This window comes from Dendrobates tinctorius, unplaced genomic scaffold (assembly GCF_039654945.1).
Source record: "Dendrobates tinctorius isolate UK_male_01 unplaced genomic scaffold, ASM3965494v1 ptg000027l, whole genome shotgun sequence".
In the NCBI taxonomy this organism is placed as follows: domain Eukaryota; kingdom Metazoa; phylum Chordata; class Amphibia; order Anura; family Dendrobatidae; genus Dendrobates; species Dendrobates tinctorius.
This window is the reverse complement of record NW_027361695.1, coordinates 3,567,285-3,583,256: the sequence shown is the minus strand read 5'-3', so window position 1 is coordinate 3,583,256 and position 15,972 is coordinate 3,567,285. Positions and strand designations below refer to the sequence as shown.

Below are 15,972 nucleotides of genomic sequence, written 5' to 3'. Positions count from 1 at the left end.
GGTGAGTGGCTGGGAGCACCACTGTGCACGCAGGGTGAGTGGCTGGGAGCACCACTGTGCACGCAGGGTGAGTGGCTGGGAGCACCACTGTGCACGCAGGGTGAGTGGCTGGGAGCACCACTGTGCACGCAGGGTGAGTGGCTGGGAGCACCACTGTGCACGCAGGGTGAGTGGCTGGGAGCACCACTGTGCACGCAGGGTGAGTGGCTGGGAGCACCACTGTGCACGCAGGGTGAGTGGCTGGGAGCACCACTGTGCACGCAGGGTGAGTGGCTGGGAGCACCACTGTGCACGCAGGGTGAGTGGCTGGGAGCACCACTGTGCACGCAGGGTGAGTGGCTGGGAGCACCACTGTGCACGCAGGGTGAGTGGCTGGGAGCACCACTGTGCACGCAGGGTGAGTGGCTGGGAGCACCACTGTGCACGCAGGGTGAGTGGCTGGGAGCACCACTGTGCACGCAGGGTGAGTGGCTGGGAGTACTGCTGTGCAGGGGAAAAAATTAGAAAGGGACACTGCAGTAAATTGGTGGTGCATTCCCTTTATTGTCAGGATCCGTGAAATCCTGGTTCCTTTCCCATCTTCAAGTCCAGGTTTGTGCGTACGTCTTCCTTGGAGCTTTGTTTTTCAGTTGGCTTCATCCTGTTCGGATCACAATAGAGTAGTGACCAGCCTGCGCCAAGTCGGAGAGGAAGTTGTGCTTCTGTTGTTGTGCTTTGCTATTGAACAATACCTTGGAAGCTTTTGGCCAAGGAAAAAGTTTTTGATCTAGTGTGAGTGATTCAAGGAGAACGTAATAAGGGGGGGATGTTGTGTGCGAGGTTTTTTGGTTACGAGGTTGATAATGTCTATATCATACTTGCCAACTTTTCCAAATCGTTGTCTGGGAGGATCGGGTTTGTAGCATGCGCTGCCTTGCGGGAAATTTGTGCAAAACCCAGAAGAATTCCAAGCTCGTCCAAAATGTCCTCATTAATTTTTTTTTTCCAAGGCCCTTCCGGATGTTCCGGAAGAGATGGCGTACATGGGTGCTGTATGAAGCCATTGGTGGTGCCAGCGGACGGAGCGCAGATTTCTTTTCCCAGACATACACCATAATGCAATCCCAACTGGGCCACTGCAAAATCCGTGACTGGTCCCCTCCACGTGGCATCTGAAACGCATTCTAACAACCCAAAGACTTGTATTTTGAGTCACTTTATGCCTTAATGACCCAATATTGAGCCCGGGGCTGGTGAAATCTGTAGCACCGAGGTTGCGGTTTCTATAACAATGTTTCCTCCATCTTTCCATAGAGTGACGGAACAAAAGCAGAAAGCCGTGGCCCCTGCAGAATGGATGCACCTGGCCGTGGTGGCGTGCGGAGAGCGTGTAGAGGAGACCGTCACTATGGTGAAATCCGCCGTGCTCTTCAGCGTGAAAAAAATCCGTTTCCACATATTTGCCGAAGATGCATTAAAACCGGAATTTGACCGAAAGGTAAGTAAATGGGGAAATATGCAAAAAAAAAGACATCCCAGCAGAAAGACCACCCATGAGTCACATAGTGGGGTCTTATACTTCCCCACATCACTACTCTGGTCCATGTGGCCGCATCTGGTACCTCTACTTGCAGTGCCAGGCACAGCCATGTTCATAGGGATGGCGCTGTTGGTGGTAATATAAAAGCTGCAGAAGTGATCGATCTGCAGGGATGTCGGGGAATCTCAGACATAACACATTTTATGGAATCACCCTCTCTGTCGCTGTGTAAATACTAAATCTCTGTATGCCATTCCTCTAGAGTGAAACTCCTTTTTGCCATCAGTGTTTGCAGGGGTTAATGACTTAACATATAAACCACATAACCTCCAACCATAGGAGACAATCGATGTGACCTTGACTGACCTTTTCCAATGCTGACGTTGCCCGACCTGGTCCATTGCTGACGTTGCCCGACCTGGTCCATTGCTGACATTGCCCGACCTGGTCCATTGCTGACGTTGCCCGACCTGGTCCATTGCTGACGCTGCCCGACCTGGTCCATTGCTGACGCTGCCCGACCTGGTCCATTGCTGACGCTGCCCGACCTGGTCCATTGCTGACGCTGCCCGACCTGGTCCATTGCTGACGCTGCCCGACCTGGTCCATTGCTGACGCTGCCCGACCTGGTCCATTGCTGACGCTGCCCGACCTGGTCCATTGCTGACGCTGCCCGACCTGGTCCATTGCTGACGCTGCCCGACCTGGTCCATTGCTGACGCTGCCCGACCTGGTCCATTGCTGACGCTGCCCGACCTGGTCCATTGCTGACGCTGCCCGACCTGGTCCATTGCTGACGCTGCCCGACCTGGTCCATTGCTGACGCTGCCCGACCTGGTCCATTGCTGACGTTGCCCGACCTGGTCCATTGCTGACGTTGCCCGACCTGGTCCATTGCTGACGTTGCCCGACCTGGTCCATTGCTGACGTTGCAGAAGATTGAGCACCAATTGCCAGGCAAAGAAAGGAAGAGGAACAGATATGACATAATGACCGCCATGATCAGGAAAGGGAAAGGAAGCAAAAGGGAACTTAAAGGGGATTTTCTAGGGTTGACACTTGTGACCCGTCAGCAGAAGCGTCCATAGAGGGTCTGCACCTATATCCTTGTGGACCGGTCTGCAGGAGTGTAGTGAAAACAATCCCAAAAGTGGCCTTTTTGGGGCCTTTTCTGGGTAATTTGGCATTTTTATTGTCGGAAAGTCTAACGCCCGCTGATTTAATAGCAGAGAATCAAACGTTGGCAGTGCGCTCCCGTCCTACGTGTTTTATGGCAGCCTGTATCTGCCGCACCATAGTAATTGCATTTATTACTACTAAGTGCAAAATGATAAAGCTCCTAAAGCCAAAAACAGATTCTGGAAATGGCAAACACCTCTCTTAGCAGGTTTTTCAACGTTTTTTTTTTTTAATGCAAACTTGGAAAACTGCTGCATTTTTGCAAACAATGCGTGTGCAAAACCTGCTGTCTTGGCAGTAAGGAAGCTGCCTATAAAATGCAGGTTTTTCTGCTTATATTTTTGGTGCAGATTATATGTGACATTTGCTTACAGTACATGTAAACTGCAGTTTTCTAATTCAGCCCGGGAAATTTAAAAAAAATTAAGATTCAATCGTGTGCATGAGATTTCTGAAATTTCATAGGATTTGCATAAAAAAAAAAAAAAAAAAAAAAGCAGCAAAAAAAATATGCAACGTGTGAACAGAGCCTTAAGGTTAACTTCACGAATTCCGATCGATACATTAATGTCAATATTAGTTGTTTTTAATGGATGGCTTTTCTTCTAGCTTCAAGAATGGCCACATCAGCTTTCCCGAAAATTTGACTACAAGATTTACCCCATCACGTTTTCTGTTGGAAACGCTCAGGAATGGAAGAAATTATTCAAACCCTGCGCCGCTCAGCGGCTCTTCCTTCCGGTAAGTCGTCAGTGATGGGATCCAGGTTTCTTCTTCTTCTGCATCTGGTCGTCCTGAGCGGATTATCTGCAACTTTTACTTTCTTCTTCTGGCGAGAAATTTTTTTTATTTTTTTATTTTTTTTTTATGGCTTCTTAAGATTTTCCTGGCCGGAGGCGTTTATTTTTTTTTCCACTTTTCACTTTGTGATTTTTTTTTGCTCTCTTTGAAGACCCGGTCACAAGTTTAGTCTCCCTGCCAGGAACGCTGAGCGTGCCACGGCGTGGAATACTGATTCTGATGCCCGGGCAGTAAGAATAGTCGTCCTATTGAAGGAGGAAAGTGTGTCCCCGTGAGAGAAACTGGGGACGAACAATGGCACCATTTCAAAGGTTGAGGTGAACGGGCAGGGTTGTGTTTGCCCTTGAACCGTGTGTGTTTCTACTTAAAGGGACACTCACCCTAAAAAAAAAAAAAAAAATTAAACTTTTATATCATAATCATTTTGCATGGCTAAACTTTTTTTTTTTTAAAAGAAAATTGTATTAAAAACATCAGACCAAAAACTTCCCATCTTGTCTGTAATGCTGCTGCAGTGCAGTATAACGCAACCTCCACCAGGGGATGCTGGTGAGGGAAGAGAGGTTGCATGCACAGTGTAGCACCACTGCAGCAGCACAGGCGCCACCAGGTGGCGAAAGAGTGGTCAGACGAGCCGAGTCAGGAAAAGAAGTCCCAGAGGTCACAGCAATACACGTGGTCAAATACAAGACAGAAGTCATAGCCAGACAGGAGCAGAGATAACCGAGACGTGAGACAGTCAAACAGGTCAGAAGACAAGCCGAGTCACATACCAAGAGGTTCAAGCACAGGGAGCGAACACTAAGACAAGCGGGGTGACAGGAAAGGGAAGTCATGGGATCAGAGTAAACGGGCAGAGGACAAAACATGGTATCAAGGGCTCAGCTGCTCTAGCCTGGAAGCATGAACGATCACTGACGTTGGTCTGCAGGCCGCAGCAGCCTGAAATAGCCACACAGATCCCAAAACGAGGCAGATAAGGTTAACTCCCGCACGATCAGACCAGGGAGAAAATAACAAGAAACAAACCCCGGCCTGGATCATGACATTGTTCATTTCAACTGGAGTCCAACTTAGGGGCGTGGCTTGACATAGGGGCGTGACTTGGTTAGATTTCCGCAGCAGTGATTTGATTCAGTGTCTATGATGGAGTTGCGATGCAATGCATGAAGAAGACATTGCAAACATGACTCGATTTAATTTTCTGACACTGCGTGATCTCAGGTTAACAAACAGGCTGATTACATTTTTTAACATATATTAATAGTGGAGGGAGCGTGATGTCTGTCACACAGCTCCAAATTAACTTCACGGACAGAACCTACTGTTTTGCTGTCTGCAGCCACCACTAGAGGGAGCTCCCTGCATACGGTTGTTGACATTGAGTTGAATGTTGGCTCCCCCTAGTGATGGCTGCAGTAAGTGTTTAGGATTTTATGATTTTACTTTTGTCTTTGCAGAGGATTTGGAGCTCTGTATCAGAAAAAAAAACAGTCTCCAACTGAAATAAAGATGTATTAAGATATTAGCGCAGAATTTTGATCCTTTTTACGGTGCTCAAGCATAGACATAGCGGACACTTCTGTGTCAGTACAGATGTCTCAAGGAAGGCAAACTTTGTCCGTGGGAACAAACTCTGATTGAGTCCATTATATGTATATCATTTCACAGTTTAATCCCCTGGTGGATGGGAACGCTCCGGACCCCCTAACACCAGAGCCGTGTGTGACTTGCGGGTGGGGGGAGGTAGCGGCAGCACCTGTTCCTTTAGATTGACTACAAACATCTTGGCATTAGACTTCCCGCTGGCTTCTTAATACCATGAGACCGTCCGTCGTCCATTAACTCTTTACACCCTTCACTGAGGTTAGTTTATGAATTCTTGCCTCTTACCGTGTGATGGCGGGGTGGGATTGTCCTGTAGATGTTGGGGGCTTATATAGCACATGTCGCTGAGGACAACTCTGCATTTAGTTTAATTTTGCTCCCAGGTGAACATATCCTCGATGTTAGTGCCCAAGTCCCTGCTGTCTAGTGGATGGAGGCTCACCTATGCACATATCCTTAGGTTTAATGTCCATTCCCCCTGGTGTCTAGTGGCTTGGTGCTTACCTATGGCCATATCCTTTGGTGACCTATTCCTTGGTGACCTGGTGTCACATCCATAGTGTTCCCATCCCTGGTGTCCGCTGGTTTGGCACGGCTGTATATAGGTATTTGCATACGGACTACGGATATGACCACATTCATGGTTGGTACCAAGGACTAAATGTTAAATCTGTTACTGTCTTTAGATCAGTGTTAAAGGTGCTTTGGTCTGTCTGTACATGTCGGGACAAGAGCAGAGTGTGCCCACACACAGTGCCTCTCGCCCCGGAGGACCGGGCGCTTCCACACACAGTGCCTCTCTCTCTGGAGGACCTGGCGCTCCCACACACAGTGCCTCTCTCTCCGGAGGACCTGGTGCTCCCACACATAGTGCCTTTCTCTCTGGAGGACCTGGTGCTCCCACACATAGTGCCTTTCTCTCTGGAGGACCTGGTGCTCCCACACATAGTGCCTTTCTCTCTGGAGGACCTGGCGCTCCCACACATAGTGCCTTTCTCTCTGGAGGACCTGGCGCTCCCACACATAGTGCCTTTCTCTCCGGAGGACCTGGCGCTCCCACACACAGTGCCTCTCTCTCTGGAGGACCTGGCGCTCCCACACACAGTGCCTCTCTCTCCGGAGGACCTGGCGCTCCCACACACAGTGCCTCTCTCTCCGGAGGACCTGGCGCTCCCACACACAGTGCCTCTCTCTCTGGAGGACCTGGCGCTCCCACACACAGTGCCTCTCTCTCCGGAGGACCTGGTGCTCCCACACATAGTGCCTTTCTCTCTGGAGGACCTGGCGCTCCCACGCATAGTGCCTTTCTCTCTGGAGGACCTGGTGCTCCCACGCATAGTGCCTTTCTCTCTGGAGGACCTGGCGCTCCCACACATAGTGCCTTTCTCTCTGGAGGACCTGGCGCTCCCACACATAGTGCCTTTCTCTCCGGAGGACCTGGCGCTCCCACACATAGTGCCTTTCTCTCTGGAGGACTTGGCGCTCCCACACATAGTGCCTTTCTCTCCGGAGGACCTGGCACTCCCACACATAGTGCCTTTCTCTCCGGAGGACCTGGCGCTCCCACACACAGTGCCTCTTTCTCTGGAGGACCTGGCGCTCCCACACACAGTGCCTCTCTCTCCGGAGGACCTGGTGCTGCCACACATAGTGCCTTTCTCTCTGGAGGACCTGGCGCTCCCACACACAGTGCCTTTTTCTCTGGAGGACCTGGTGCTCCCACACATAGTGCCTTTCTCTATGGAGGACCTGGCGCTCCCACACACAGTGCCTCTCTCTCTGGAGGACCTGGCGCTCCCACACACAGTGCCTCTCTCTCCGGAGGACCTGGTGCTCCCACACATAGTGCCTTTCTCTCTGGAGGACCTGGTGCTCCCACACTCAGTGCCTCTCACTCCGGAGGACCTGGCGCTCCCACACACAGTGCCTTTCTCTCTGGAGGACCTGGCGCTCCCACACATAGTGCCTTTCTCTCTGGAGGACCTGGTGCTCCCACACACAGTGCCTCTCTCTCTGGAGGACCTGGCGCTCCCACACTTAGTGCCTCTCTCTCTGGAGGACCTGGCGCTCCCATGCACAGTGCCTCTCTCTGGAGGACCTGGTGCGCCCACACACAATGCCTCTCGTTCCGTAGGACTTGGCGTGCCCACACACAACGCCTCTCTCTCCGGAGGACCCGGTGCCCCCACACACAACGCCTCCCGCTCCGGAGGATCCGTTGCACTTGCACTTTACACATTCAATTCAGTAGAACCAGTGTGATACTTTATGTCCCCTGTGGTGGCGCAGCAGCAGAATCGATCGTGCCCCATTACTCCCCAGGTCACCGCTGATCACCAGGTCTCCCCTAGCACTTGTTGGACAACCCCGTTAAGTGCTATTGTCTGTAAGGTAAAGTATCCAGCCCTGTAAATCCACCATTTAATAGGCATTAGATGCGGAAGTAGCGTCTGCGAGTTATAAAATGAAATGGCTTCTCCTTTAAACGACTCGTTGCGCGGGACGTGGGGAGCGCCGCCATCCTGCGGGGGGCATTAAATGTTCAGTGTTCATCTCTCACCCTGGGATTGCTGGGCGAGATTACATCTCGTGGCGAGATACAGATAATTACGAAGCGCGTTGAAGTGATTCGCGGCTGTGAGGTTGAGTGCGCGGAGGTTAATTACAGTGTTTTCCCCAGCGATATTATACCCTTTTATCCACCTTGCTTCTAAGGTACAGAAGTTCTCACTTTCCTGACTGCTAAATAGCGGGAGCCAACGCGTTTCTGCAACTATTCAATTCACCGCTCCTGGTATTTAATTATCTTTGTCACCTTTTTCTGATGATAATCAGCGTCTCGTGGAGCGGTGCGCCGCCCGCCTCACCACTCAGGTCATTGCTGGGGTATCCTCCGGATGCCTTATTCTGCTATGTGTGATAGTCTGTTACATTTTGTTTCTTTATGGAATTGCAAGACTAGCATTTGCCTAATAATATATCGGCAGAATGGCTCCTGAGAGCGCTGTCTTTTTTTTTTTTTTCTTTTTAATTTTTTTAATTCTTTTTAAATTTCTTCTTTTTTATGGGTATCCTGTTTGGATGCATACGGCGCTCTGTGTTGCTTTTTTGTGGAAGATTCTGGAATTTGATGTTTTTTGATTTTTTTTTTTCCTCTTTACAGCAGTTAACTTCTGGATTATATAATTTTATAATTTGCTAAATTTAATTTTTATACCAAAATATGCTAATTTTTTTTTTTTTTACATTTCTTCATTTAATGGGGAAAATAAATTATTTATTCCTAAAATTATTATTATTATTTCTAAATTATTTATTCTGTTTTTTTTATTTTTTTTTTTTTTTTATAAGTAAAGTACGTTTAGAAACTTTTTCTTTACACTGAAATTTTTAGTCTTCAAAGGAGACTTCAACCTGCAATTATTTGATCACTTAAAACTTCAGTATAGTGGTATAGAGTGAATCTCAGTCTTCTAAAAAGCCCTGTTTGCACAGCGTGTCACCAAAAGGGTTAAATGAACATCATACCTACCTTAAACATGGACTGATTTCTGCTATAGCATCTGTCTGCTGCCACCACCAGGGGGAGCTCACTGCATACAGATTTTTAACTGTATAAATCCATGTGCAGTGAGCTCCCTCTAGTGATCGCTTTCAGCAGTCAGAATTTTATTAGGCAACCCTGAAATAAAGCTGTGGATCTGAGTCTGCAGGCAGGATGCAGCTTCAATATTGACCTAAAAAGAGATCTTTCTTTTTTTTTTTCAATTGAATAAATGTTCCAAAATTTATAAAATAATTATGTATATTATATAAATTGTGTTCAGTTTAATACTAAGCTGCTCTTCTGCTTTCTCATGAATAATAATGAACCTTTCAAAGGGGACACCGGGATAATTAGTTTAACGCTCCAAGCCAATAAAAATTGCAGTTGGATCAGACGCCTGTAATCATTTGCATGAAAGCTTATTTCTTTCTTTGGGTGCTGTACTGTATGTTATATTCTGACATTAAGTTTAGTTGTTTTTTTTGCTAGGCCGTGACAACCTGTAATATCATTTGAACATTTTTGCAAATTTATTAAAAAAAATAAATCCGAAATATCATATGGTCATAAGTATTCAGACCCTTTGCTCAGTGTTGAGTAGACGCACCTTTTGCGCTAGTGCAGCTATGAGTCTTCTTGGGAATGATGTATCAAGTTTTTCACCCCTGGATTTGGGGATCCTCTGCCATTCTTCCTTGCAGATCCTCTCCAGTTCCGTTAGGCTGGATGGTGAACGTTGGTGGACAGTCATTTTCTGGTCTCTCCAGAGATGCTCCATTTGATTTAGGTCAGAGTTCTGGCTGGGCCAGTCAGGAATGGTCACAGAGTTGTTCTGAAGCCACTCCTTTGTTATTTTAGCTTTGTGCTTAGGGTCATTGTCTTGTTGGAAGGTGAACCTTCGGCCAAGTCTGAGGTCCAGAGCACTCTGGAAGAGGTTTTCAACCAGGATATCTCTGTACTTGGCCGCATTCATGTTTCTTTCATTTGCAACCAACTGTCCTGTCCCTGCAGCTAAAAAGCACCCCCATAGCATGATGCTGCCACCACCATGTTTCACTGCTGGGATTGTATTGGGCAGGTGATGAGCAGTGCCTGGTTTTCACCACACATACCGCTTAGAATTAGCACCAAAAAGTTCTATCTTCATCTCATCAGACGCGAGAATCTTATTTCTCATAGTCTGGGAGTCCTTCATGTGTTTTTTAGTAAACTCTATGCGGGCTTTCATATGTCTGGCACTGAGGAGAGGCTTCCGTCGGGCCACTCTGCCATAAAGGCCCGACTGGTGGAGGGCTGCAGTGATAGTTGGCTTTGTGGAGCTTTCCCCCATCTTCCTACTGCATCTGCGGAGCTCCGCCACAGTGATCTTAGGGTTCTTCTTTACCTCTCTCACCAAGGCTCTTCTCCCACGATTGCTCAGTTTGGCTGGACGGCCAGGTCTAGGACAACTTCTGGTGGTCCCAAACTTCTTCCATTTAAGGATTATGGAGGCCACTGTGCTCTTAGGAACCTTGAGTATTGCAGAAATTCTTTTGTAACCTTGGCCAGATCTGTGCCTTGCCACAATTCTGTCTCTGAGCTCCTTGGCCAGTTCCTTTGACCTCATGATTCTCATTTGGTCTGACATGCACTGTGAGCTCTTATATAGACAGGTGTGTGCCTTTACACATCAAGTCCTATCAGTTTAATTACACTCACCTGGACTCCAATGAAGGAATAGAACCATCTCAAGGAGGATCACAAGGAAATGGACAGCTTGTGACTTACATATGAGTGTCTGAGCAAAGGGTCTGAATACGTATGGCCATGTGATATTTCAGTTTTTCTTCTTTAATAAATTTCCAAAAATTTCTACATTTCTGGGTTTTCAGTCCGATGGGGTGCAGAGTGCACATTAATGAGAAAAAAATGAACTTTTTTGAATTTTACCAAATGGCTGCAATGAAACAAAGAGTGAAAAATGTAAAGTGGTCTGAAAACTTTCCATCCCCACTGTATGTGTTACTTCTTTATGTGATGAATGTTCTTAGAGGTAAAATCCTTTATTTTGTGGTAATGAAATGACTGCTGATCTGTCCAAGCCTGTACAGTAAAGCTGACTAGTGTGTTTTCTACTAGAGGTGAAAATAAGAATATTTAAAGATTTAAAACCTAAAAGAAATGAAAAAAAATATATATATTTTTTTGGGGGGGTGAGGGAGAATGTTTCTTTTATGTTTTAAATCCTGAAATCTTCCAATTTTCACCTCCTGTAGAGAACACATTTGTCAGCTTTACTGTATAGTCTGGGATAGATCAGCAGAGTCATTTCAATATTCCAGAAATTTAGAGGGTTTTACCTGCTAAGTACAGTATATCGATCACTAGTCTACAGGGTAGTTGGTAAATTGTATAATTGCTGAAGGGTTCTCCACCGTTCCCTAAAACTGTGATCCCAATTTATTTCCCAGTGGTTGGGCTTAAAAATATCCTGATTTGGGGCGCTGAAACATAAAGGGACAATTCAGTCATTTATATTCATTTTTGTAAATAAATCCCTTTTGTGTTACCGGACAGATGATTCTGCAGGACGTGGACTCCTTGCTGTATGTGGACACCGACGTTCTTTTCTTGCGGCCTCTCGACGACATCTGGGCTTTTCTCAAACAATTCAATGACACCCAACTGGCAGCAATGGCTCCCGAGCACGAGGTCCCCAAGATCGGCTGGTACAGCCGCTTTGCCCGTCACCCGTTCTACGGCACGACGGGCGTCAACTCTGGGGTCATGTTGATGAATCTGACACGTATTAGGAAGCAGCAGTTTAAGGTAAAAAAAAAAAAAAAAATGGGTTAATGGCGCCGACTACATAGAAAATAAATCATCGGGCTGCAATAACGCTGGATAAAATATATCTGGATGGATGAGTGAACTTAATGTGCCCGGCGGAGAGGAGAGTAGAAACCCGCGACATGTTAATGGTCTCTACAGAGGGAGAGGGAAGACGGTCCTTCGAGGGAAGAAAGATAATGGGATGAAATTTTTCATACAAAGACTGTTACTATAAAAATGTATTTGATCAATATTAGAAAGTCTCCTTGTTTCATCCATAGAGGTCATTGTTGTTGCTCGTGTTTCTTAAAGGGGCATGACCTTTTTGCTATATACTCCTCTCCGCAGACCTATAAGAACGTTCATCCCCTATTAAGTAAAAGAGAAGAGCATTTATCTAGTAAGATATTTCAATGTCACCTCTGAAACCTTTTAAGGCTCCTCTGCCACGTATGATGAGAGCGGCGCCATGAAGGATCCATGACTATGGGGGAGAGGGGTGTTGGAACAGATTTTGCAATGCATTGCTTTGCCTCCTTTGCGGTCTTACCAAAATCCATTGAAGGAGGGGGTAATAAAAGGTGATGCTTCTGAGATGGCTCCAAGTTCCTTTTCCCCATATGCTGGGATAAATATTATCAATTAGGTCTTTTTAGAATATTTCTGATTTGGGAGTTAGGATTTCAAGTGGATGTGTCATTTTCAGTAATACATGCTGGCTGGATGTGACATGTCATGACTAGCTCTCATGTATCGGCACAGCTTCATTTCTGTACTGATTTCCCATTGTACAACCCGTGTGGTATCTTTTCTTGCTTGCTGACAGTGATAAGTATTATCAATTAGGTCTTTTTAGAATATTTCTTATTAGGCCCTAGGATTGAAAGTAGATGTCTCATTTTCAGTAATACATGCTGGCTGGAGGTGACGTGTCCTCACTAGCTCTCATGTATCAGCACAGCTTCATTTCTGTACTGATTTTCCCTTGTACAGCCCGTGTTGTATCTTTTCTTACTTGCTGTCACAATGTAATGCTGTGGAGTTTGTGATTGTTTCCCCTTCTGCAATCCATGGGTTCTTTCCTTACTCTCTACAGCATATGTGATCTGTCCTCCCTGATGCTGTGGATGCTTTGCCCCCTCTGCGCACCTTGATCTGTTGTGTACGCACCCCTTCTGCTCCCTGTTGCTCTGTTAAGATGAACATATTCGTTAGCTGTTCATTAGCTAAAGTCATCAGTTTATATGGGAACGGCAGACCCTCTAATACGTAAAGAGGTCTCCCAACCCTCCTCAGACGTCGTATGTTGGAGGAGTAAAGGACTGAGTGGTTGTATTTTGACTGATCAATCCTTTATTCTCTGGAGAAGAGTCACCACCTAAAGAGTTTGGTAGCAGGTTACACCCTCGTGAACATACTTGCCTGCATTCGTGCTTGGACGAGCCTTGCATTTATGGGCACGGCGAATCGGGAGCCTTAACTGTTGCCCAACAGGGAGCATTTGACTTAAAGCCGTTTATTGTGAATGGCCAGCCAAACCCTAAGTAGAGGAAGAGAGAGAGCGAAAAGAGCCAAGAGCAATATGCTGTCGGATCTGTGTTCAAAAGCAGCAGGACAGCCGGCTATATGAAGAAGTTACACAGACTCTACGACAACTATGTGTCTGTAAATTTTTAATTCAGACTATTTGGAAAATTGCCTAACTTTGGATGTAGAAAGCAAATCAATATTAATAATAAAAAAAAATATTCAGTGACAAGGCGAGAATAAAAAATGCCGTAAGTAGATATTGCGGTCTATTTTAGCATCCATTTAACTGCTCTTTGATAGGTCGGTCCAACATCGATGTAAAAGTAAAGGGTTCTGTAAGTGCTGCTACAATAAAACCGCGCCCAGGAGCCGCCACCGTGCCTACGAGGCTGATAAACCGCTTACATGGTATTGTAAATCAAACCAATCTCCGCGGTAAGTCCTTCACTCAGCGCTGCATTGACAGCCGTGTTACGGATCAGCGGGATCCTCTCTCAAGGTGAACGGCAATGTCCATGTCCTTACTGATCTGAAACATGGATGTCAGCGGAGAACATTAGGGAGATCTACAGCGCCGGCTCCACTCCTGCCGCGGATATTTACTGTAGTGCGCGGGATAATAGTTTACTGGATGTGCGGCGGCTGTAGGGAGATAACCAGCGCGAATCAATCACAGGATGCCACCTCGGCTCAGGGACATTAAATGAGAACCCTCATGGAATTAAAGGTAAATATTGATGACCTATTAATATTTTATCCTCTTGTGTAAGTAGAGGGGTCTATAACGTCCCACAGGATAGGTGATAACTCCATGGGCTCTAGGGGTCCGACTTCTCAAACCCTCTAAAAATGCCCCATTAGAACACACCCATTCATTGCTTATGGGACCGCCAGGTCTCGGCCATGAATGTGCAGCCAGTGCTTTAAGTTAAGTCTATGTTCACATGTTGCATTTTTGCTGTGTTTTATTTATACAAATTGGAAGCTGTTTTTTCTAGTACCAGCAAAAGCTAGGAGTTCTCAGAAGTCTCATGCACACACATGCTTTTTTATCTGACTGAACTGGAAAACTGCTTTTTTTTTTTTTTTTTTATTACACTGCAGCATAAATTCTTTCAGCATTTTTGTTGCATTTTTTTTTACCCCTAGTAAGCAATAAGCAAGTGCAATTTTTGCATCATTTTTGGGTGAAAAAAAGAAAGGTACAGCAGGATGTATAACTCATTTATTTTTGTGATTTTTCCCAAGTATAAACCATAATGTCTTGGTATCTCACATGAGACTGGATATTAGCATTATGACAGTTTAATTAAATTAGTGATGTGTGAAAGTAAACAATTCTCTACCAACTCAATGCCCTACCAATGTGTAAAATAAACAATGCCCTACCAACTCAATGCCCTATCAATGTGTAAAATAAACAATGCCCTATCAGCTCAATGCCCTACCAATGTGCAACGTAAACAATGCCCTACCAATTCAGTGCCCTACCAATGTGCAACGTAAACAATGCCCTACCAACTCAGTGCCCTACCAATGTGTTAAGTAAACAATGCCCTACCAACTCAGTGCACTACCAATGTGTTAAGTAAACAATGCCCTACCAACTCAGTGCCCTACCAATGTGTTAAGTAAACAATGCCCTACCAACTTAATGCCCTACCAATGTGTTAAGTAAACAATGACCTACCAACTCAGTGCACTACCAATGTGTTAAGTAAACAATGCCCTACCAACTTAATGCCCTACCAATGTGTTAAGTAAACAATGCCCTACCAACTCAGTGCCCTACCAATGTGTAAAGTAAACAATGACCTACCAACTCAGTGCACTACCAATGTGTAAAGTAAACAATGCCGTACCAACTCAGTGCACTACCAATGTGTTAAGTAAACAATGCCCTACCAACTTAATGCCCTACCAATGTGTTAAGTAAACAATGCCCTATCAGCTCAATGCCCTACCAATGTGCAATGTAAACAATGCCCTACCAACTCAGTGCCCTACTGATGTGTTAAGTAAACAATGCCCTACCAACTCAGTGCCCTACCAATGTGTTAAGTAAACAATGCCCTACCAACTCAGTGCCCTACTGATGTGTTAAGTAAACACTGCCCTACCAACTCAGTGCACTACCAATGTGTTAAGTAAACAATGACCTACCCTTGTATTGTTAATGTTTGCAAGGAGGAAGCAAAGCTGAACTTTGGGATCCTGGAAAATGCAGAAGGTTATAACAGCAAAAAAAGGCAGAAAAACCTGTGAATTGTCTTCAGTTTTTTTTTACTGCTAAGAGGTCAGATTTTGGCTGCAGCAAAAAAGCAACGTGTGAGCAAAGCCTAATAGATTAATTCTGTTATATGCCCCAGGGGAAGCCTCATTGATCAGACCCCTAGTTCTCTGCAATGATTAAGAAAAAAATGAGTGGCGAAAATCCCTATATAATGAATGGTTCTATAGAAATTAATATACTTTGTTTCAAATTTTCTCTTGTTGTTGTCAGGAAATAGAAACATTGTTGGTAAAGAGAATTCATCGTACTCTAGATCTGTCACTCGCATAGACATTGCATGGAGCGGCAGTGTGCGGACCCTACTGCTGCTCCATTCAAGTGGGGGAGCACAGCACGGACCCCCCCCCAATATTGCGATCAATGGTGGTCCCCCAGTGATCAGGCACTTTCCACCTCTCCTGTGATCCTTTTTTGTGTTCTCAGAACAGCCCTTGAAGATTTTCTGTGGTCACAAGCCTCAGGTGCCAAAAAGCATAAGAGGCTGAAACACTCTGTGCTGCCTTTATTACATCAGCCGGCTGCACGCTTATGTCTAATTATCCTATTTTTTTTTCCCATAGAATAACATGATTCCCGCTGGTCTGACGTGGGAAGAGATGCTCCATCCCTTATATCAGAAATACAAAAATTACATCACATGGGGAGACCAAGACTTACTAAATATCATATTCTCCTTCAACCCAG

At 45.8% G+C, this 15,972-nt stretch overlaps 1 protein-coding gene across 1 annotated transcript in view; it reads left to right on the top strand.

Annotated features, from left to right (window-relative positions):
* GXYLT2 (glucoside xylosyltransferase 2) overlaps nucleotides 1–15,972 on the top strand; it is a 46,555-nt gene that overhangs the window by 24,087 nt on the left and 6,496 nt on the right. Inside the window, exons 2-5 of the mRNA XM_073569695.1 lie at nucleotides 1,294–1,477; nucleotides 3,308–3,439; nucleotides 11,211–11,462; nucleotides 15,849–15,972. Coding sequence (XP_073425796.1) covers nucleotides 1,294–1,477; nucleotides 3,308–3,439; nucleotides 11,211–11,462; nucleotides 15,849–15,972 — 692 coding nt within the window. The remainder of the gene's footprint in view (nucleotides 1–1,293; nucleotides 1,478–3,307; nucleotides 3,440–11,210; nucleotides 11,463–15,848) is intronic.